Consider the following 19825-nt stretch of genomic DNA (forward strand, 5'->3'; position numbering starts at 1 on the left):
TTCAAAACTGGAATTTCTTGTGTTTTAGCTACATATCGTGCGTAGCTAAATTGAATAGCAATTCATGGTAATTTGGCAACAGGACAATGACTAATTTGTGAGTGGAATTAGAAAACAATAATTTCAATTTCTAACAAACTAGCAACATATTGTTATGTTCTTGATTCCTTGAATATGCAAAAGAGTTCATTTTAGGCCAAAATGTTTGTTAATTATCCAAATTAGAGGGATATCCACTTAACCTCCTAGAATGGAAGAGTTGCAGAGAAGCGGCATGGAAAGAATAGGGTCAAGGAGAAGGTAACTAGGTAAGTTTCTGAAATAGGGGTATTTTTGGGATACAATATATTTACCTTTTTTTTTATTTTTTATTTTTTATTTTTTATTCTGGCTAAAGGAAAATTAATAACTTGCTGGATTGAAAGACCAATTGATTAAATGGGTTCTCCAAACTGGAATTTCAAAAGATATTCAATAAAAAAATTCGCGCTAAAACGCCAAAGTAGCGGCACCATTTACCTCCGAGAGGATCCAGGGTTCCGCATCGCATTACGAGCCTCAGCAATCACACGAGAGAGAGAGAGAGGAGTTGCACCTTCAAACCAATAGCTCGAAAGGAGACTCGCTTATGGAAATAGACGAGCAACAGCAACCTCCGCAAGAAGACGATCCGTTTCTTGCATTCGTGGATTATGCGAGGTCTGTGCTATCTCCCGACGATGAATGGGAAGGAGAAGGAGGAGGTTATGAAACGAATGATCATGGAACAGAGACCTGTGCCCCCGGTTGGAGCTGGATCGTGTCTCGGATCCTCAAGACTTGTATCACGTATTCAAGCGGAGTGACTACGGCTATTCTGCTTTCTGATCTCTCTCAGGTACTTAGCTTGATTGATTCTTGTTTAGCTTATACTCTGTTTAGTCACTGAGAAAAGAAATCGGATTCTCTATCTCTTTTGATTTTGAAAGAAATGTTGAAATTCTCAATAAGTTTTCCAAAATTAAAGGAGTTAGGTTTTTATTAAATTGATATTTGTTAAATTCTTTATGCTTCACTTCACTACCGATTATATTCAATTTTGCTATAAAACTGTGGATGTGCTTTTCTGTTGCTTTAGTTAGTGTTCTTAGATTTCTCTTTCGCCTCGCCACTGATGAGCTTATTATTCTTCTGCATCACTGACTGGAGGCGTGGAGTGAACTACACAGAAGCGGGGCACCAAGGAGGAGGCCAGAAATCATCAATCAGTTGAAGAAAAAACATAGGAGAACTAAGCTGCCAAACACTATCACAATTGACTTTATATACGAGAAGAATTTTTTGTCCTTAAATAGCATTTTGGAAGCTGTTATTGTCGACGCTTTTGTTCTTCCAGGTACCCCTATAGAATTGAAGCGTCTTTTACATGATCATTGTGGATATAATAGTGATGCTGTTATGGAATTGGTTTAAGGCATTTTGCTAGATATTATTGTTTTCACTGTTAAATATCTTGTCTTCAGGTACAAATATTTATATGCTCACTTTGGGAGATTTTTGGAGCTCAAATACCATTGACCTTTATCTCCACCGAAGGTTAGTTACTATCTACTGTATTGGACATTGATGATGGTTCATAATTTTGCATACGTTTCAATTTCACAGGCCATTTCTCATGTAATGAAATGCAATGCAAGTAACACGTAGTTGGGCATTTACAGTTAGCAATATCTATTTGCTAAGAATATTCGATTGTTTTTTCCCTTTTTAGTTTTTGCCTGTTAATGTGCAGCTATTTTTCTTCCATGCAGTTTTGCCATTATTGAACATCTCTTTATATTATTAGTGGCTTAATTTTGTTTATGTGGACTTTCTTGTTTTGCATTAAAATCGTTGTATTTTGTATATTAAGAAGTTAAATGTGAACTTTTTTCTCTAAACTGCATTTGGAGTTGCTTGTTTGGTTGAGGATATGATTTCACAGAAAATTAGTTGTTTGTTTTGCAAGAAAGAGGAAAGGAAATAAGAAAATCATGAAAGTGAACTCAAGAAAATTCCCTTCAAAGCTGCAAATGTGTTTCTTCAAATAGGTCAACTGAGAGAAAAAAAAAATTTGACTAGGTATAAACTTCATTGCAAGATGTATCATATATATACTTTTGAACGTTTAGACATTTTCCTTTTGGTCATTGCATGTATCTTATTCTGAGCAATCATTATGAGTCTCCAGCTTCATGATGCAAACTAAGCTTGCCACTTCTTCATGATAGATACTATGAGTTGGTGGATCCTCGCAATGGAATCTTGAAGAAGGGAAGGGAAGTTTTCCTCACAGGATGCTATCTCCGAACAGCCAGAGAAGGATCGGGTTGTCCCCGACTTCTGCCAACAGAATATCTTGTGATTTTGTTAGATGATGTAACTGTCAAACTTTCCTTTTCCTGTTTTCCTCTCTTTAGCTTTTCTTTTGTCTGAAAAAATCAATTTTCCAGACAAGAACCAAACTTTTGGGCTTACTTTTGGCTTTTATTGATATTTAGTTATGGATTGGGGATCATCTGTTCACTTTAACAGTTGCAATTTCATTATCCTTATTGCAGGATCAGGATGATGATGCCACGCTGATAGCAGCTCAGTTTTGTTCAGACTCTTTCTCTTCCATTTCTCTTGATGAGGCTACCACTGGGGTTTCTTATTCATTATATGCAAGGTAAGTATTGTGTCTTGTATTGCCCATCCTTCTGCTAAGCTTCAATGGAATAGGCTTTCCTGCTTAAAAAATATAGTTGATGTATTGCATGTGTATTTCACAAAAGTGAGCTATCTGATAAACAGTCAACTATGTTTATTTGTTTGGATGAGAGGTAAAGAAAACAATCAATCTATTTCCAGATGGTAAAACTGTTCTACCACGTGCATTTTCTTTTTAAACAGGAAAAGTATAACCAAGTGTCATCAAGATTATGCATTGTAATGTCAGATTCCTTTCATAATAAGTTCTTTACAATTAATCCATTCTATGTGTAGGATTGAATCTATTGAGTCAATGGAAGTTCAGGGGGTATTTGGTAATGTACAGAGGAAAGAAATCACTCTTGTTGACAATGACGGTGTCCAGCTAAAATTTCTCTTATGGGGAGAGCAGGTTCTCCTGGCCAATTTTTTTAGGTAAACTCTTGTATATGCTGATATTATCTTTTCTCCCATTGATGCCTATGAGCTATTATACTATTTTCGTGCAGTATCGGAAGTATGCTTGCACTTGATAGACCATATATTGCAAGTTCCAAAGAAAGTGCTGTTCAAACAACAAGTGAACTTTGTCTTGAATATGGTAGTGCAACACAACTATATTTAGTCCCTTTTGTTCAACATGAGGAACAAGTGAGTGAGTTATGGTTACATTACCTATTTGTTGTCATTTAGAATGTGATTTAGCTTCCGCTTTATTTTGTTTCTCAGGTGTACGTACCCTTGACCCAAAACCGATATCAAGGATCTAAGATGATAAGTGCATTAAATCCTACTCAGGGACCTAAAGTTTCACAAGTGTCATTGCCCTGTGATTCTCAGGGGTCTATTGACTTCAGCGATTATCCTTTCCGAGTGAGTATTTGTAATACTTTTCATTCCATTGAATGTCCCCTTTGTCCTTATATCTCTCAAAAGCCACTTACATTTCCTTTGAGCATAGTTACTTTGACTACCCTATGGTACTAGGGTTGGATAAAGATACTTGAACTTGGGCTAGACTTATACTAGTGAGAAAATCAATGAAATTTCTGGAAAGCAGTTGAATTTGACCATCTGATGTGTATGCATATCTGAGACTTTTGCTAGAATTCTTAGTAACATAGCCTTTGAAGGATGCATCGTGATAAATATGTTGCATGGATTTCCTTTCTAGATATCTGATTGCTAACACTAGGCCTGGTTAATTCAGAGAGTTATTATATTACCATGTGGATCCTTCTAAGCAGTGACGAATTTTTTTTTTTTAAATTATTGCAAAAAGCAGGGAAAGGGAAATGAGTTCCCAATGTCATGCCATTTTAATTTTCAATCAATTTTCTAATAATTTTTCCTAACCTTGAGCATGCAACAGTTAGGCCTTAGCAATATACCTGACATGTAGCTTTTAGGTTGTACATACGAGCTTTGGCTCATTTTAAATTTGGTTGGTTGTTGATTACTTCCCTCACTTGTTCAAAGTTTTGCAGTCATTTGTAATTGATCTTCGCGACAAGATGACTAGCATCAGCCTCTATGGTATTGTTACAGATATTTTCCGTGAAAGAAATACCACAAAAGTAATTTTCTCCTTAAAGATTGAGGACACAACAGGAGCAATTTGGGCAAAGCTGCACTTTGCTAGATCTTGGTAACAAATGGAGTATTGTTACGGAACTATGACTGATTAATTTCCTTCACAAATTATCCTTTCATATAAATAATATATATTTATTTTTCTTAGGTCTCTGGGAAGATTGGGACTCGGTCACACAGTCTTTGTATCTGGCTTGTCATGCTATAAGACAAAACACAATAGGTGAGCATATTCAACAATTCACTTACTCTTCATCGCTGTATATGATAGTTGGGTCAGTTAAAAATAGTTCTACTATTAATATCCACTTAGATATTTCTCCTGTATCTGTGGTTTCTAGCCTGTTGGGCACTAATTTTACCTTCCATTAACATTATCTTCTTATGCTTGTTTATTTTGCTGGTAGTCTTGAAGTATCATGGTTTGAGAATGATGCTGGAGCTTCCTTCGTAAGCCTTAGTTGTCTGCCTGCATTATTAAACTCATCTTGTCTTCAACGATTATCTCGCCTCTCTGATCTATCGCATGGTTCTAGTTGTACATATGTATGTTTCTTATATTTTCTGACTTTGATATTCTTGGATACACGCAAACCTTGAGATCATATTATACTTTCTACTAGTCTTTGTCCTTACTTTTAACATGTTTGCAGATATGTCGAGTTCGGCTTGATCAAGTTGATCAATGTCATGTCAGTACAAGATATTCACATGTTATTTGCGGTCATGTAGTTAACAAGATGCCTAATGGGGTTACTGAATGCAGTTTCTGCCATTGCAATTGTGATGAAGTTACACGCACTTTCCACTTGAAAATCACTCTTGCGGATGATAGCGCAAAGATTTTCGCATGGTGTACTGGTCAAACTGCAACTGAGTTGCTGCAAATATCTCCTGATGAATTCTATGAGCTCCCTGAGGTAATGCATGAACTCAATAAATCGCATCATGCTTTCACCAAAAATTGGTTTGATAACTTCTGATTTACATGGAGATCAATGATTTGTCCAAAAATTATGTCTATAAGAAGCTAAACTGTGCATTTTGTGGCAGTTTCTATGATTTCTAAACTTGGTTACTTTTTTATGTAAAAAAAAAACTTAATTAATGGGTTGGTTGGGCCTGATCTAAAAGGCTATATTTTAAAATTTAAAATATATTTTCTAATATGAAAATTATTAAATATATAATATTATATATACTTATATATAAAAATATATTAATATAAAAAATTATATTTCGGATTAAGCGAGTCGATTTTGGGCTGTCTAGCCCTTGTCTAGGCAAGAATCAACAATTCTAGGGATGAAAAACGGAGGCAAAAATGTGCAATGGCTATGATCTGAAAATCTATGCTGATATTAATTCCTTCTAGTTTACGATTCTTTACTTATTTTTCTATGCTCTTCTTATCTTAACTACAGGACGAACAATTCATGTACCCTTCATCACTGGAGAATGAGAGCTTCATTGTTGCATTGGTAAATAGCAAGAGAGAGGGTTGCGGCGGTCATGGTCGAACTCTAGAAACTGATACAGTTTCTTGGGAGATCACTCGTGCGCTAAGGTATGAATAGCGTATGTACAATTGTAGGCAAAATAGGTAGACTGATACGGTTTCTTTTTGAAGCTCTCAATGATGTCGCTAGTAAAAAAAAAATGTATGCCAAGGGACCGTAGTTATTATTTATTTATCTTCTTAATACGATGATTGAATGCGAAGCTATATCTCCCGTAGGCCGCAAGTGCCTTTACCGTTGTATTATTAATAAAATACTATTCACACATTATTTATTATTTTATTTTAATAATATAATTTAATATATTTTTATATTTTCAAAATATATTATAAAATTTTATTAATGATAAGATTTTTAATTAATTATAATTTTATTTCAAATATTAAATAAATAAATTTTATTAATGATACTATTTTTTTTAAAGATTTAGCAAGCAATACTATGTACAGTAAATAGAAAAAAGAGGTGATTTCCATTTTAACCAAACAACAATGGGCAATATTTTACATTCTATTTCTCAATCATATGAAAATCACAACATTTTCAATAACTGGAGGAAAAAAAAATTGGCCAATAAAATGAAAAACGAATAATCATGGCTTTTTATGATATAGAAAGATACTCTATGCAGGCTTTTTATGATATAGAAAGATACTCTATGCAGGCTTTTTATTACATAGAAAGATACTCTATGCATCTGGCATGATAAAATGGGGCTCCCAAACCAAGTCAAATGCAATTTAAAGAGGGGGAAAAAGTCCCACTACCTCTTCTTGCATCAACTTCATTGTGTGGTTTACATTGACAAGAAGAGAGGGGGGGGGGGGGGGGGGGGGGTTGCGCCGGGCGCGTTTGGGGTTGGGGTTCAGAGAATGGCCCAAACTCCCCCAGGCAACAATTTCTGCTTCTTTGTCTATTGCATCATTTACAAGGTTTTGAAGCCTATCAGAATGCTCTTGCAAGCATATTGCTCCCATTTCATACCTTTCAGCAAGCGGTGGACCCTTTAACAATTAGCAAAAGGGGTGAAGAGATGTAATATATCAGTCCAAGGGATACGATTTAATAAAGGAAAGCACAGTAGTTCTGAAAGCAAGTTGCTCTTCCAGAAAAGTCTTGAAGAATTTTGATATGTATATTTTCACAGAAATGTCAGTAAGTATGGCATTTGAGTGTAAAAGAACAAAGGTATGATTAAAGATCACTATTTTCCTCATTTCAACAAACTACCAGTCTCAATTGGGCAATCAAGAGAAGCAGGGTGAAGACATAATGATGGATTTTGATGCAGTTAAGTCACTTGTTGGACCAAATCTCTCATATGTACATCAGTAAAGAAAATATCCACTCAAAAATAAAACTTTCATGTGGCATGTAATACATCAAATGCAAATCATGCTACAGCGTACAGACTATCATGTTCCCTGGTTTATGCGTTGCTATAAGTAGGGCAACACAAATAAGTAAATAAATAAATAAATAAGCTGCAACCCATTGAAGCCAACCTAAAAATTTTCAATACTCAATCTCTGTTTCATTCCCTCTTATGTGGAACCATGTAAAAAGAAATAAAAACAAAAGAACAGATATTTGAAGCCTAAATCATTTAGAAAAATATACCTAATAGAAAAAAGAGAACAAACACAAAATACTAATTATAATATATTTAGACAATTCAAATTTCACATATATAAAAACTCCAAATAGAATTCTAAATAATGAAATTTACAAGAAAAACTTAAATAATCTAAAGTGTCTTCTCATATATCATTGTTCTTCCTTACAAATTCATGAATCAATAAGCTTTCCTCTGATTAATTTCAGATAGATTAAGCAAAAGAAAAACAAAAGAGTAATTAGAGATAGATTAATGCAGTAGCACTCATAGCCAATACCAATAGTTCTATAGTTTTGTCCCGTTCAAGTCCAGCAGCGTCTTTCATTATTTCCTTCCTCTTCTTACACGTGCAAGTTAAAATACTAATACGTGAGTATGACATGAAAAGTGACAACAGATGGGCACGTGTCCACACAGAACAGAGAGACACACATACCGAGACAGATATTGAGTAGATAGTACTGAATAGAAACTGTTGTTTTCTGTGAAATATAAGGTATTAGTATAACAGTCAAAAGATCATCAAGTAAAACTAAAAAAAAAAGAAGTTCGAACGTTGCAAAAAATGTTCTACATATAAAACTGGTAAAAAATTACTTACAGCCGAAACAGATTTTACAATTTTAGCAATTTCACCGACAAATGAAGAATAGATGTCTCTATGGACATAAAATCTCTCAGCCCCAGCACAATTCTGCCCACTTGATTGAAGGGCAGCCCTGACAGCAATTTGCGCAACTTACATTCAGCAGAGTATTCAGGAAGACTCAAAGAATCATTCAAGCCAACTAGACATCAGAAGGTTACAATAGATTCATACATACATCTACATCTTCACAAACAATAAATGCATCTTTTCCACCAAGCTCAAGTGTAACTGGTATAAGTGTATTGGCAGCATTTCTCATGATCTGCAATAAATTAAACATTCCAGCTTATAAGCAATGCAGAAAATGGACACAGCATGGTAGTGACTTAATTAATAGTAGAAGGAAAGAATAATATTCAGATGAGAAATATGTTCCATCACATTCGAAAGGTCTAGCTCATTAATACCAATTCCAAGATTCGAAGGCATGAAATACATACATTATAAACAAAAATGATTGACACCTTCTAACACCTTAATTTTTCTAAAAAAATTGCAGCATATAGAAATGAAACAAGGATCAAACAAGAAAGTGACAATCCTGCCCTTAAGTATACAAAAAGACCAAGATAATGTTCAGTCAGCAAAGGAGTTCATACCATCTTACCCACACCAGGTGTTCCATCGAATATGATTTTATCAACTGAAGCCACAAATGCTTCTCCAGTTTCAGCAAACCTATTAAAAGAAGGTTGATTTTAGCTAGGTAAACAAATACAAAGATCTTTAGAGCAAGCACCAGAAGCAGCATACCCTGTAATTATGTCAACCAGATTTTCAGGATCTCCTACAGCAGCAAGTGTAGCTTGAATTAGTCGGAAGCCGAAACACCCAGACCAACTTCCTTGTTCTGAAACCTGCACTTACATGCATTTTATCTATCTATCAGTTTTCCCCCTTTCATAGCTCAAAAAAAAAAAGGGTCCACAAAATCACACGCGTGCCATGTGCAAAAAAAATTAACAATAGGTAACAAGGATACAGAATGTCATACAATGATCTCCTAGACATCGAATTGCAATGAAAGATCTTCCAATATAGAAACAGATGCAGCTTGCAAAAGATAAAGACAAAAAAGATGTGCTCTGTCTAATTTTATGAATCAAATGAGCCTTTCAGGGAGACAATAACCAATGAAATGGGGAAAAAAGAGTATAAAAAGGGATTGGAATAGATACCGATGTTCAGGCTTTAGCCACTGCTCACCCTCTGATAGAAGCCAAGTGATCTTCTCACATGTTGTCATTATTTCTCCTAAAGAGATGTCTACCATAGTCCTTCCAGTATCGCGCGAAGAAATTCTAATCAAAACCACGCATGGATCAAGAAAAAAGGCAATCCTTAACTAATATTGTAGTATGAAATGAGATATGAAGCATATAATTCATGCACATGGAACACCTTCTATGTTCAATTCAACCCACCTCTAGTGAGAGGTGAACGAAAAATAAAAGGAAAAAGCCATTTTCAACAACAGGGCCCAGGATTTGAACAAAGCATCCAATGATATTGCATTTTTCATTCTAAATTTTTAAGGATTTTTTTTTTTTTTTTTTGCCTTCTTAAATGCTTGAGCAACGAGCACATTGCTGGACAACTACTTTGCAAGTTTAAATTTTAATTCTTTAACAAAAAATGGTTTCAAGGATCCCTTCATCCTTATTCTCATACGAGTTCTTGGTGTTCAATCATATACTTTAGAAGTATCCGCAAAAACTGGCGTCTTTGCTTGAAGCTGCTCTTGGCACATACTTTCTGAGCCTTTCTAGCCTGTGCCACACGATGCTTGACCTGCAAAATACATATAACAGTCATTGCAATCAGAATCACAACATTGATATATCTTCACACACGCACATGTGTAAATCATCTCTAACCTCAGTAGGTGACAAGGCAGGGAAATATCCCAAGTACTTCACAGTTGCAGGTTCATAGCACTGGACTTTTTGGTCCTGTTGCTGTGTCCTTCCTCTCAGAGGTATCTGCACAATAATCACATATATGAAGCGCCACAACCAACTTACATTAAACTCGCACAGTAGAAACTGAAAATCCTCCATTTGATACGTGAGCATTTGAAATGAATGTGAATTTGGATTGGTATTTCAAGTTAAAAATCATAAAATTTCAACAAAATATGAAATTCACACCTATCCACGTCTAAGAAAGAATGAAGTCCATTTAAAGCAAAGTCACTATGTCTTTTCCCGAATGCTTTGCTTGTTTCACAGAAGACATTAGGATTTCCATTTTTCAATTTCAAAACTCTAATCGCTGATAATTAAAAGCACAAACAAATAAAAAAACAATCAAGTTAATCAATTCAAGCACGCGAATCCAAAATCACGCATGTTAAAAAATTAAAGAAATGCAAGCCAGCAATTTACAGGAAATACTCGCATATATGAAGCTGTTCTCCTGTGTTTGATTCCCATCCAACACTGCCAAAAATTCAATCCACCACTTAATTATCAACAAAGGACTACACACAACGCTTTAAGGAAATGCATATACATATATATGCGTACCATCGGAGGCGCCGGCGTCGATTGATGGCACATTGGGAAGGATAAGCATCAGCAGGAACCGGCAGATAGTATAGGCGAAAACGAGAACACTTATAGGCCACCAGAACGCCATTTCGCGACTTTACGATGCTTAGAGAACTGGAAATCTAGGGATTTCACAAAGCTAAGTAGCCTAAGTTCAGCAAATGAGTGATCAAATTCTTGAATCTGAAAATGTAGAGAGCGATTTCTTTTTCTTTTATTTCTTCTTGAGTTAATGCCGTTGCAGGTTTAGGGGAATATAAAAAACGAAAACAAGGAAGGAGCACTAGAAAACTGAAAACAATCTGCTGTTCTAAGCTTTGGTTTGGTTCGCATTCTTCTTTTCTTCTATATTTTTTTTTCTAGTCGGTCACCTTCTCGTCTGACGTCTGCTGCTGGCATACACACACACCGTCTGCTCATCGATGACATCTTATGCATAGACTGACCACGGACATCGGATATTTCCAGCTGAATTCAATAACCAACTGAAAAGTTTCGATTAAAATTGTAGTTTTTCAATAAGAAAAATCTATTTGAATTAAGTAATATTTTTTTCTTTTTAATTTATTCAAAACATGTAATTTTTAAAAAAATTTTAATTGGTGGCTTCAAAAAAATATCTCATTTTGACTTTTCTTTAATTCTTTTAATATATTATAAAAAAATTAAATTCTCAAATTAAAATTTCTCAAAATTTTAAAATAATATGAATAAAAATTTTACATTACTCTCGGGGTATGTTTGATAGAGTAATCAATTATGTAATGCTCTTAAAATAATATATAATATAATTAAAATTATAATATAATATAATTATTATTATATTATTATATTTAATTATAAAATAAAAATATAAATAATATAAAATAATTTTAATCTTAATTTTAATATATTTATAGTGTTAATAATAAATAGTGATGATTTTGATAATTATTATTATATTTAATTATAAAATAAAAATATAAATGTCCGCTCGAGGAATTGTCCATATAAAAAATAATATAATTATAATTATTTATTTTTATTTTTTTATTTATTATTAATACTTTCATAATTGTCATTGTTCAGTTATCACTGTTATTATTATCACTACTCCTTGCTATCATTATCATTTTATTATTACTATTGCTATTATCATTATCATTGTTATCACTATTTAACCATTATCACTTCTATTATCATCAACACCTTATCATCACTACCGCCATTTAATTATCACAATCATCACCACCATCACTATTATCACTTGACTATCAATTACCACAATCATCACCATTTATTATTAATATTATAAATAAATTAAATATTAAAATTAAAATTATCATTATTTTATATTATTTATTATAATGATCGGGCTCCAACCATTAGAGGAATTGTCCGCTTTAGTCCTAAAGCTCACGGTTTTGTTCCATAGGTAGAATGGAGAACCTCCTAGGAGGTCACCCATCCTAGAATTTCTCTAAAGCGAGCACGCTTAACCCAGGATTTCTTCCAACTCTCCAAGCAATTCCAACAAAAGGCGCCTCTAGTGATTAGTTCCCTCATTTTATATATCATTACTTTTTGAATCCAAGACCATCTTCGTGCTTTAACGATGTGGGATTTGCCTAAGGGATTTGAAACCATAGTGTCATAATCATATATTTGAACACCTCACTAGCATGACTAGTGGGGGTAATCAGTTTCGAATTTTGATTCCTTCTCTAACTGAAGTGTTGAGGTGTGTGTCAGTAGAAGAAGAAAAGGAATGGGTTCCCATATATTTGAACTAACTAGCCTTGTGATGTGACTTCTCCTTAGCCTCTGGTTATTGAAATTATATTTGTTTCGAATGGCATGATATAACTGTGAGTTTTATGAAATTGGTTTTAACACTTCGAAATGAAATTGTTTGAATTAAAATCTCATAATTCATGTTTTGTATTTAATTCTCATGTTCAGTCAAAATTTTGAATAAATGTGATTTAAATTCCGCATAAAGTTTATTTTTACATGTTGTGCATCACTGAGTCTTAGTACTCAGCGATGGCTGTTATTGCTGTCACAGATTTAGATACTAGAAGAGCAGCAGAGTGAGCTGTTGAGGACAGAGGAGCTACTTACTCTGAAGCCTATCGGGTATATTTTATATCATAACTGTAAAAATTTATTTTGATATATGTAATGTATGTAAAGGTATGGACATGTAAAACTGGTCTTGTGTAAATTTTTGTAATGATGTATATAAATTGTTTTATCTTTAACAAAATATGAATGAAAGTATTTTGTATTAATTTGAATGAAATTGATGATTGTTGAATTTTAGAAATTGATAGATGATGCTGAAATTGATTGGGATGGTTATAAAATTGAAGAAGTTGTTGAGACAAATTATTGGAAGTGCTTTTTACAGGAATTTGAAGAACTGTTTTTTTAAAATACAGACGGCACTCTGCCGAAATTTTTATAAAATTTGCAGAAAAATAAAATGAGATAAAATTTTTTACTAGTTTTAAAACTTTAAATAAATGATTTTAATATCTATTAGAAAATGCTCACCACTTATAAAAATAAGAAAATTATTTTAAAATCCTTTGTAGGGTACTTAATGAGTTATCGGTAGGTGAAGTTCGGTAGTTCATTAGGTATTCTACAGGATCATGTTATGCCTTACAGAGGGGTAAGGTGTGATATGTTTTAGTGGTATCAGAGCCGCTCGCGTGTCCTCTTGGGCGATGGTGGGGCAAACCTCAGTGAGGACACTGAGTCCCCGAAAGGGGGGAGAAAGGTCCCTTAGGCAAATCTCACATCGGTAAAGCACGGAGATGGTATTGGATTCAAAAAGTAATGATATATAAAATGAGGGAACTAATCACTAGATGCGCCTTTTGGTGAAATGGCATGGAGAGTTTGAAGAACTCCAGGATTAAGCGTGCTCACTTGAGAGAAATCCTAGGATGGGTGACCTCCTGAAAAGTTCTTCATTCCACCTATGGGACAAAATCGTGAGGTTTATGGTCAAAGCGGACAATTTCTCTAGTAGTTGGAGCCCGATCATTACAATAAATAATATAAAATAATGATAATTTTAATTTTAATATTTAATTTATTTATAATATTAATAATAAATGGTGATGATTGTGGAAATTGATAGTCAAGTGATAATAGTGATGGTGGTGATGATTGTGATAATTAAGGTGTTGATGATAATAGAAGTGATAATGGTTAAATAGTGATAACAATGATAGTGATAATAGCAATAGTAATAATAAAATGGTAGTGATGGTAATAAGTAGTGACAATAATAGCAGTGATGATTGAACAATGACGATTATGAAAGTATTAATAATAAATAAAAAAATAAAAATAAATAATTATGATTATATTATTTTTTATATGAAATAATTATTATATTATTTTAAGTATAATTGATTACATTATATAATTATTATTTTTTTTATTAAATTTTTTTATTAATATCATAATCATAAACATAAATGTAATATGATTATAATTATGTTTTAATTTAATTTTAATCACGTCATAGTAAATATGCCTTACAAATTATTTATCTTGAGCATTTTATCCACTCTGGCTTTGTCTTCTCTCTTACTCTAAACAAGTTCATTCAACTCAAAATAGCTTTTTTTTTCTTTAAAGTATGCTTTTAGAGAATTTATTTTTATAAAGTATGATATAAATATATTTAATATATAAATTAACTTATTAAGAAACAAATTTACTTCAAAATTATATAAAAAAAATAATGTTCATAATACAATTTTAAAGTGAAATAAATTAAATAAGAAATTAATAAGTTATATTGACTTAATTAAAAAATACAACTTATTAAGTCATCTCAGATAAATTATTCATTACATACTCGACTCAACTCAATTAAACTTTCATTTTAAAATTTAAGATCGACTATATGAATTCACTTTCTCCACTTTAAACGATTTTAAATTAAAATTTTAAAAATATATAATATTTATAGATCATAAATTACTTGTTACATAATTAAAATGAAATAAACTTCTAAAACATTAATTTAATAACAGAAATCAAATAAAAGAATTTTTTCACAATCTCAAGAAATTTTACTTCATAATCAGCTTGCCCAAGCCTCCTAAGGCAGGCGTAAAAGGAGGCTCAGTTTCTCAATGTTATTTCCATTTTTGTATTTTTCTCGTTCAGAGAGGGAGATAAAAAAAATTATTTACAAGATAATGAAAAAAGGAGGGCCCACGTCCGACAGAGAAAAAGCAATGTTTCGCACGTGGGATTTCCATTATCGTTCCACGCTAATTATTCAAAGATAAGATATATTCCTGTCCTTCTGACTTTTCATAGGCTTCATTTTTCCACTCATCCACCGCGCTAAAATTCATCACATCTCCTATAATATTCTATCCAACGGTTAACACGTGTCAGAATCATACATTGATCACAAGTAGCGTCCCACCGTACAGATCTCTCCTTCTCCACTAGCTCTGAAGTTGCGGTCCTATAGCGCACCAAAGACCATAAACGCATACACAGGGTAAGCAAAGAAAGAGAGAGAGAGAATGGAAGGAGGTAGGAGAGTGGGTGTGGCAGTGGATTTCTCGCCTTGCAGCAGGAAAGCTCTAAACTGGGCGGTGGATAACCTCGTCCGCGACGGGGATCACCTTATCCTAATTGCCATACGCCCGGAAGGGAACTATGAAGAGGGAGAGATGCAACTCTGGGAGGTCACTGGTTCCCGTAATTATCTAAAATATTTTCTTCTTCAGCTTTTATAATATTCTCTGTTTATTTATTGGGAAAATACTTTTACCACTGATTTTTTTGATGGTTGCTTGTTTATGTGTCGGCGTGTAGCTTTAATCCCTATTCATGAGTTTTCTGATCCTGCGATTATGAAGAAGTATGGACTGAAGCCTGATCCAGAAACCCTGGATATTGCAAACACTGCAGCCAACCAGAAACAGGTTCTGCTCATATGGGTCTTCAAATTCACGAATAAAATCAAGTTTCTTGGTAGTATTCTTCGTGTCTAAACTAAACCTTTGCATGCTCTGTGCAGGTTGTTGTGGTTATGAAGATCTTCTGGGGTGATCCTCGCGAGAAGATATGTGAAGCTATCGATAAGGTTCCTTTGAGCTGCCTTGTTATGGGGAACAGAGGGCTTGGCAAGATTAAGAGGTAGATGTTGAATCTTCCATCTTTGTGGTGCTTGTTTGTTTCCATGGAAATCGTTTTTTTGCCTTGCTTTAGTTTGTCTATAATATGGGTTCTTTGGGCTTTGATGTGATGGGGATTTGGACTTTCTGACCTAAATCCTAGTCGGACTTTGGCATTTGAATTTGAAACCAAACGTGCTCTGCTTCCACTATATTATTCAGCCCAAGAAAACAAGAACTTGTGATTAGTTTTCTTATGGTAATGATTTGGAAAATTCTCTTCAAAGAATTTTTGTGCAAGGAAGTGGTGCCTAAAATAAACTTGTAGCGTCTATGGTTCATTTGAGTAATAACTTCAGATTGTAGACACAAAAATGGTAGACCAATCTCCTTCTCTGGAGATGGAGTTGGTTTTCTTACTCTTGTTTGTATGAACTTTTGCAGGGCTATATTGGGCAGTGTAAGCAACTATGTGGTGAATAATGGAACGTGCCCTGTTACTGTTGTGAAGCAGACAGACTATGAGAGCTAGATTTCTTTTGCTAAACAGCATCCTATCGTTCATAGGATATATGAGTGGATTGGATTCCATCAAATAATTGTGTTGCTTGCAACTCTCTTTCAAGCTGGAAAGTTTCTTAGTTTGTGTGGATGTTGTCATGATGGTGTTCGAATAAGTGAGAGTTTAATGTAATCCAACCCTTTTTCGCAATGAGATTTCTTCCAACTTCTAAAATGGCTAATATGCTGTGTAATTTAGTGTTTAAAAAGCGTTTCTCTTAAACAGATGAAATTTTTACAACTATCCATTGACTTCATGTTGCTTTGCTGTATAAATTTTATATGTTGATCGGTATAGTGTACAAATGAGGCATGAGAATTGAGATGAATTAAAAATAATTGGATTTTTCTTAATTAGATCTAGTTTATTATTGACTCAAGATATAGTATGTATAGTGGTATTTTTCTATTTCACATATTTGTATTTTGTATTTATATAGGTTTAGCTCAAATTCCGCCTAAGTAGTTTGCGCTTAGTCGGTCCCAAGTCCGGATAAAGGAGGAGGGTTGGGGTAGGTGATAATCAGCGTAAAAATTTCGTCACACCCTATGATATGGATTCAAATGATATAAACGTTGGGGCGTCCTTTACTAACGACGAGTTACATCAGAGCCCGGGTGTAGTGAGAAATATGCAAGGGTGTAGGGCGTTCACCGAAAGCAACGCGCCATGCCGGCGCTCGGGTATGGTGTTAAGTGAGCAAGAGTTCTCACATCATGGACGGGTGTGGGTAAAGAAGTTAGTCCATAGGACAGATAGTAGAATAAATAGTGGAACAGAATACAAGATAGACATAGAAAACAATAGAAGATATCATAGAAGGAGATCAATTAGGAAGGAACAGTATAGGAGGAGTATCAGGGTTGGTACTTGGAATGTTGGATTACTTACAGGAAAATTAATGGAGCTTGTGAATACCTTGGAAAGGAGAATGGTGAATATTGCTTGCATTCAGGAAACTAAAAGGGTAGGAGAGAAAAGTAAGGAAGTGAGTAATTCAGAGTACAAACTGTGGTTTACCGGAAAGGAGAGAAATAAGAACGGAGTGGGCATAATCATAGACAGGACATTGAAAGACGCAGTAATAGCTGTGAAAAGAGTAGGAGATAGAATTATACTAGTAAAGCTAGTACTAGAAGGAGAAACAATAAATATAGTTAGTGCTTATGTCCCACAAATAGGACTAGACAGTGAGAGTAAACAAATGTTTTGGGAAGATATGGATGATTTAATGCAAAGCATACCGAATGAAGAGAATGTTTTCATTGGTGAAGATTTGAATGGGCATGTAGGAAGTGATAGTCAAGGTTATGAGAATGTTCATGGAGGTTTTGGTTTTGGCAGTCGAAATGAGGAGGAAAAAAGTATCCTGGATTTTGCTATAGCATACGACCTAATATTAGCAAATACCTACTTTATAAAAAGAGTCACATTTAGTGACTTTCAAAAGTGGGCAACATAGAAGCCAAATCGATTTTCTCTTAACTAGGAAGACAAATAGAGCTCTATGCAAGGATTGCAAGGTCATTCCAGGAGAGTCTTTAACAAGTCAATATCGGTTGGTGGTCTTGGATGTCAAGTTTAGGAACAATTCAAGTAAGGTCAGAAGAAATATGCAACTCGAACAAAGTGGTGGGAGTTCAAAGGAGTAAAGCAAGTGAAGTTAAAAAATGAGCTTCTCAAGTCCGAAGCATGGAAGCTGGATATGGAGGCCAATGATATGTGGATACAGATGGCATCAAGGATTAGAGAAGTAGCTAGAAAAGTACTTGGAGAGTTTAAAGGACATAGACCACCCTCAAAAGAGAGATGGTGATGGAATGAGGAAGTACAAAAGGCAGTGAAGAGAAAAAGGGAATGGTATAAGAAATTACCTAAATGTGATAATAATGAGGCATGTGAACAGTACAAGATAGCAAAGAAAGAGGCAAAAAAGGCAGTTAGTCAAGCAAGAGTACAGGCCTTTGAAAAGTTATATGAGAAACTTGAAACTAAAGAAGGGGAGAAAGATATTTATAGATTAGCAAGGAGGAGAGAAAGGAAATGTTAAGATCTCAATCAAGTTAGGTGCATTAAGGATAAAGAAGAAAAAGTGTTGGTGAAAGATGAGGACATTAAAGAAAGATGGAGAAATTATTTTAATGATCTCTTTAATAATAGTCAAAATGGTAATAGCGTAAATATAGATTATAGAACAATAGAAAAGAATATGAATTATCTTAAGAGAATGAAAGTGGGTAAAGCCTGTGAACCCGATGAAATACCAATTGAAGTGTGGAAGTATTTGAGAGATATGGGAGTGGCATGGTTAATTAAATTATTTAATAAGATTCTAAACTCAAAGAAAATGCTTGATGAATGGAGGAAGAATATTTTAGCACCTATTTTTAAAAATAAGGGAGACATACAGAGTTGCTCAAACTATAAGAGAATTAAACTCATGAGCCATACTATGAAGTTGTGGGAGAGAGTTGTGGAGCATCGACTACGTCATGATACTTCTATCTCTCTCAATCAATTTGGTTTCATGCCCGGTCGTTCAACTATGGAAGCGATCTTTCTCATTAGAAGCTTGATGGAGAAATATAGAGATGTGAAGAAAGATCGACACATGGTTTTTATTGATTTGGAGAAGGCTTATGATAGTGTTCCAAGAGAGTTCTTATGGAATGTGTTAGAACAAAAGAGAGTATCTATTAGGTACATACAAGTATTGAAAGATATGTATGAATGAGCAACTACTATTGTGCGCACAGTGGGAGGGGACACAAGAGATTTTCCGATCTTAATTGGATTATATAAAGGATCAGCCATAAGCGCTTACCTTTTTACATTAGTTTTAGATGAACTGACGAAACATACACAAGAGAGTATTTCTTGGTGCATGATGTTTGCGGATGATATTGTTCTAATAGATGAGACACGAGAAGGAGTCAATAGAAAGCTAGAACTTTGGAGAAGTACTTTAGAGTGAAAGGGTTTTAAGTTAAGTAGAACGAAGACAGAATACATGCATTGCAAGTTTAGTGAAGGCCAAATTGATGATAGGGAAGGAGTTAGTTTGAATGGAGTGATACTGCCCCAAAGTAATCACTTTAAATATCTAGGCTCAGTCCTTCAAGTAAATGGAGGATGTGAGGAGGATGTTAGTCATAGGATTAAAGCCGGATGGTTGAAGTGGAGACGTGCTACGGGAGTTTTATGTGATCGTAAGATTCCCAATAAATTGAAAGGAAAATTTTACCGTACAGCCATACGAGCGGCTATGTTATATGATAGTGAGTGTTGGGCACTGAAAGAGTCATATGCATCTAAGATAAGAGTTGAGATGAGAATGTTAAGGTGGATGAGTGACCATACTAGGCTAGATAAAGTCCGTAATGAGAGTATTAAAGAAAAGGTAGGAGTAGTGCCAATTGAAGATACGTTGAGAGAAGGGAGATTGAGGTGGTTTGGTCATGTGAAGCGTAGACAT

At 34.3% G+C, this 19825-nt stretch overlaps 3 protein-coding genes across 10 annotated transcripts; 2 read left to right on the forward strand and 1 right to left on the reverse strand.

Annotated features, from left to right (window-relative positions):
• Positions 1–387: 387 nt before the first annotated feature.
• LOC110656322 (uncharacterized) lies at positions 388–6095 on the forward strand. Of its 3 annotated transcripts, none has more exons than XM_058144907.1 (13): positions 388–877; positions 1189–1375; positions 1503–1575; positions 2250–2397; positions 2580–2689; positions 3007–3147; positions 3222–3363; positions 3442–3585; positions 4200–4360; positions 4454–4528; positions 4713–4851; positions 4959–4997; positions 5072–5220. In XM_058144907.1, the coding sequence occupies exons 1-13, from the start codon at positions 629–631 to the stop codon at positions 5090–5092; spliced, it is 1629 nt and encodes a 542-aa protein (XP_058000890.1). In that variant the 5' UTR covers positions 388–628; the 3' UTR covers positions 5093–5220. The 3 variants fall into 3 exon arrangements, with proteins under 3 accessions (XP_058000890.1, XP_058000889.1, XP_058000888.1); XM_058144905.1 differs by adding an exon at positions 5730–6095 and having other exon boundaries at positions 392–877; positions 4959–5225; XM_058144906.1 differs by lacking the exons at positions 4713–4851; positions 4959–4997 and adding an exon at positions 5730–6095 and having other exon boundaries at positions 390–877; positions 5072–5225.
• Positions 6096–7016: 921 nt separating this feature from the next.
• LOC110656323 (aldehyde dehydrogenase 22A1) lies at positions 7017–11145 on the reverse strand. 6 transcript variants are annotated; one of them, XM_058144910.1, is made up of 10 exons: positions 10621–11145; positions 10480–10533; positions 9970–10074; positions 9789–9883; positions 9271–9393; positions 8846–8949; positions 8700–8770; positions 8268–8354; positions 7880–8162; positions 7466–7780 (listed from the first exon to the last, which is right to left on the reverse strand). In XM_058144910.1, exons 1-6 carry the CDS (start codon positions 10651–10653, stop codon positions 8904–8906), a joined length of 456 nt encoding a protein of 151 aa, XP_058000893.1. In that variant the 5' UTR covers positions 10654–11145; the 3' UTR covers positions 7466–7780; positions 7880–8162; positions 8268–8354; positions 8700–8770; positions 8846–8903. The 6 variants fall into 6 exon arrangements, with proteins under 6 accessions (XP_058000894.1, XP_058000892.1, XP_058000891.1 ...); XM_058144911.1 differs by having other exon boundaries at positions 7017–8162; positions 9789–9877; XM_058144909.1 differs by having other exon boundaries at positions 7017–8162; positions 8863–8949.
• A 3965-nt stretch (positions 11146–15110) lies between these two features.
• Positions 15111–16531, forward strand: LOC110656324 (universal stress protein PHOS34). The gene is made up of 4 exons (XM_021813028.2): positions 15111–15369; positions 15487–15596; positions 15692–15810; positions 16233–16531. The coding sequence occupies exons 1-4, from the start codon at positions 15192–15194 to the stop codon at positions 16318–16320; spliced, it is 495 nt and encodes a 164-aa protein (XP_021668720.1). The 5' UTR covers positions 15111–15191; the 3' UTR covers positions 16321–16531.
• Positions 16532–19825: the final 3294 nt, after the last annotated feature.

This window comes from Hevea brasiliensis, chromosome 4 (assembly GCF_030052815.1).
Source record: "Hevea brasiliensis isolate MT/VB/25A 57/8 chromosome 4, ASM3005281v1, whole genome shotgun sequence".
In the NCBI taxonomy this organism is placed as follows: Eukaryota; Viridiplantae; Streptophyta; class Magnoliopsida; order Malpighiales; family Euphorbiaceae; genus Hevea; species Hevea brasiliensis.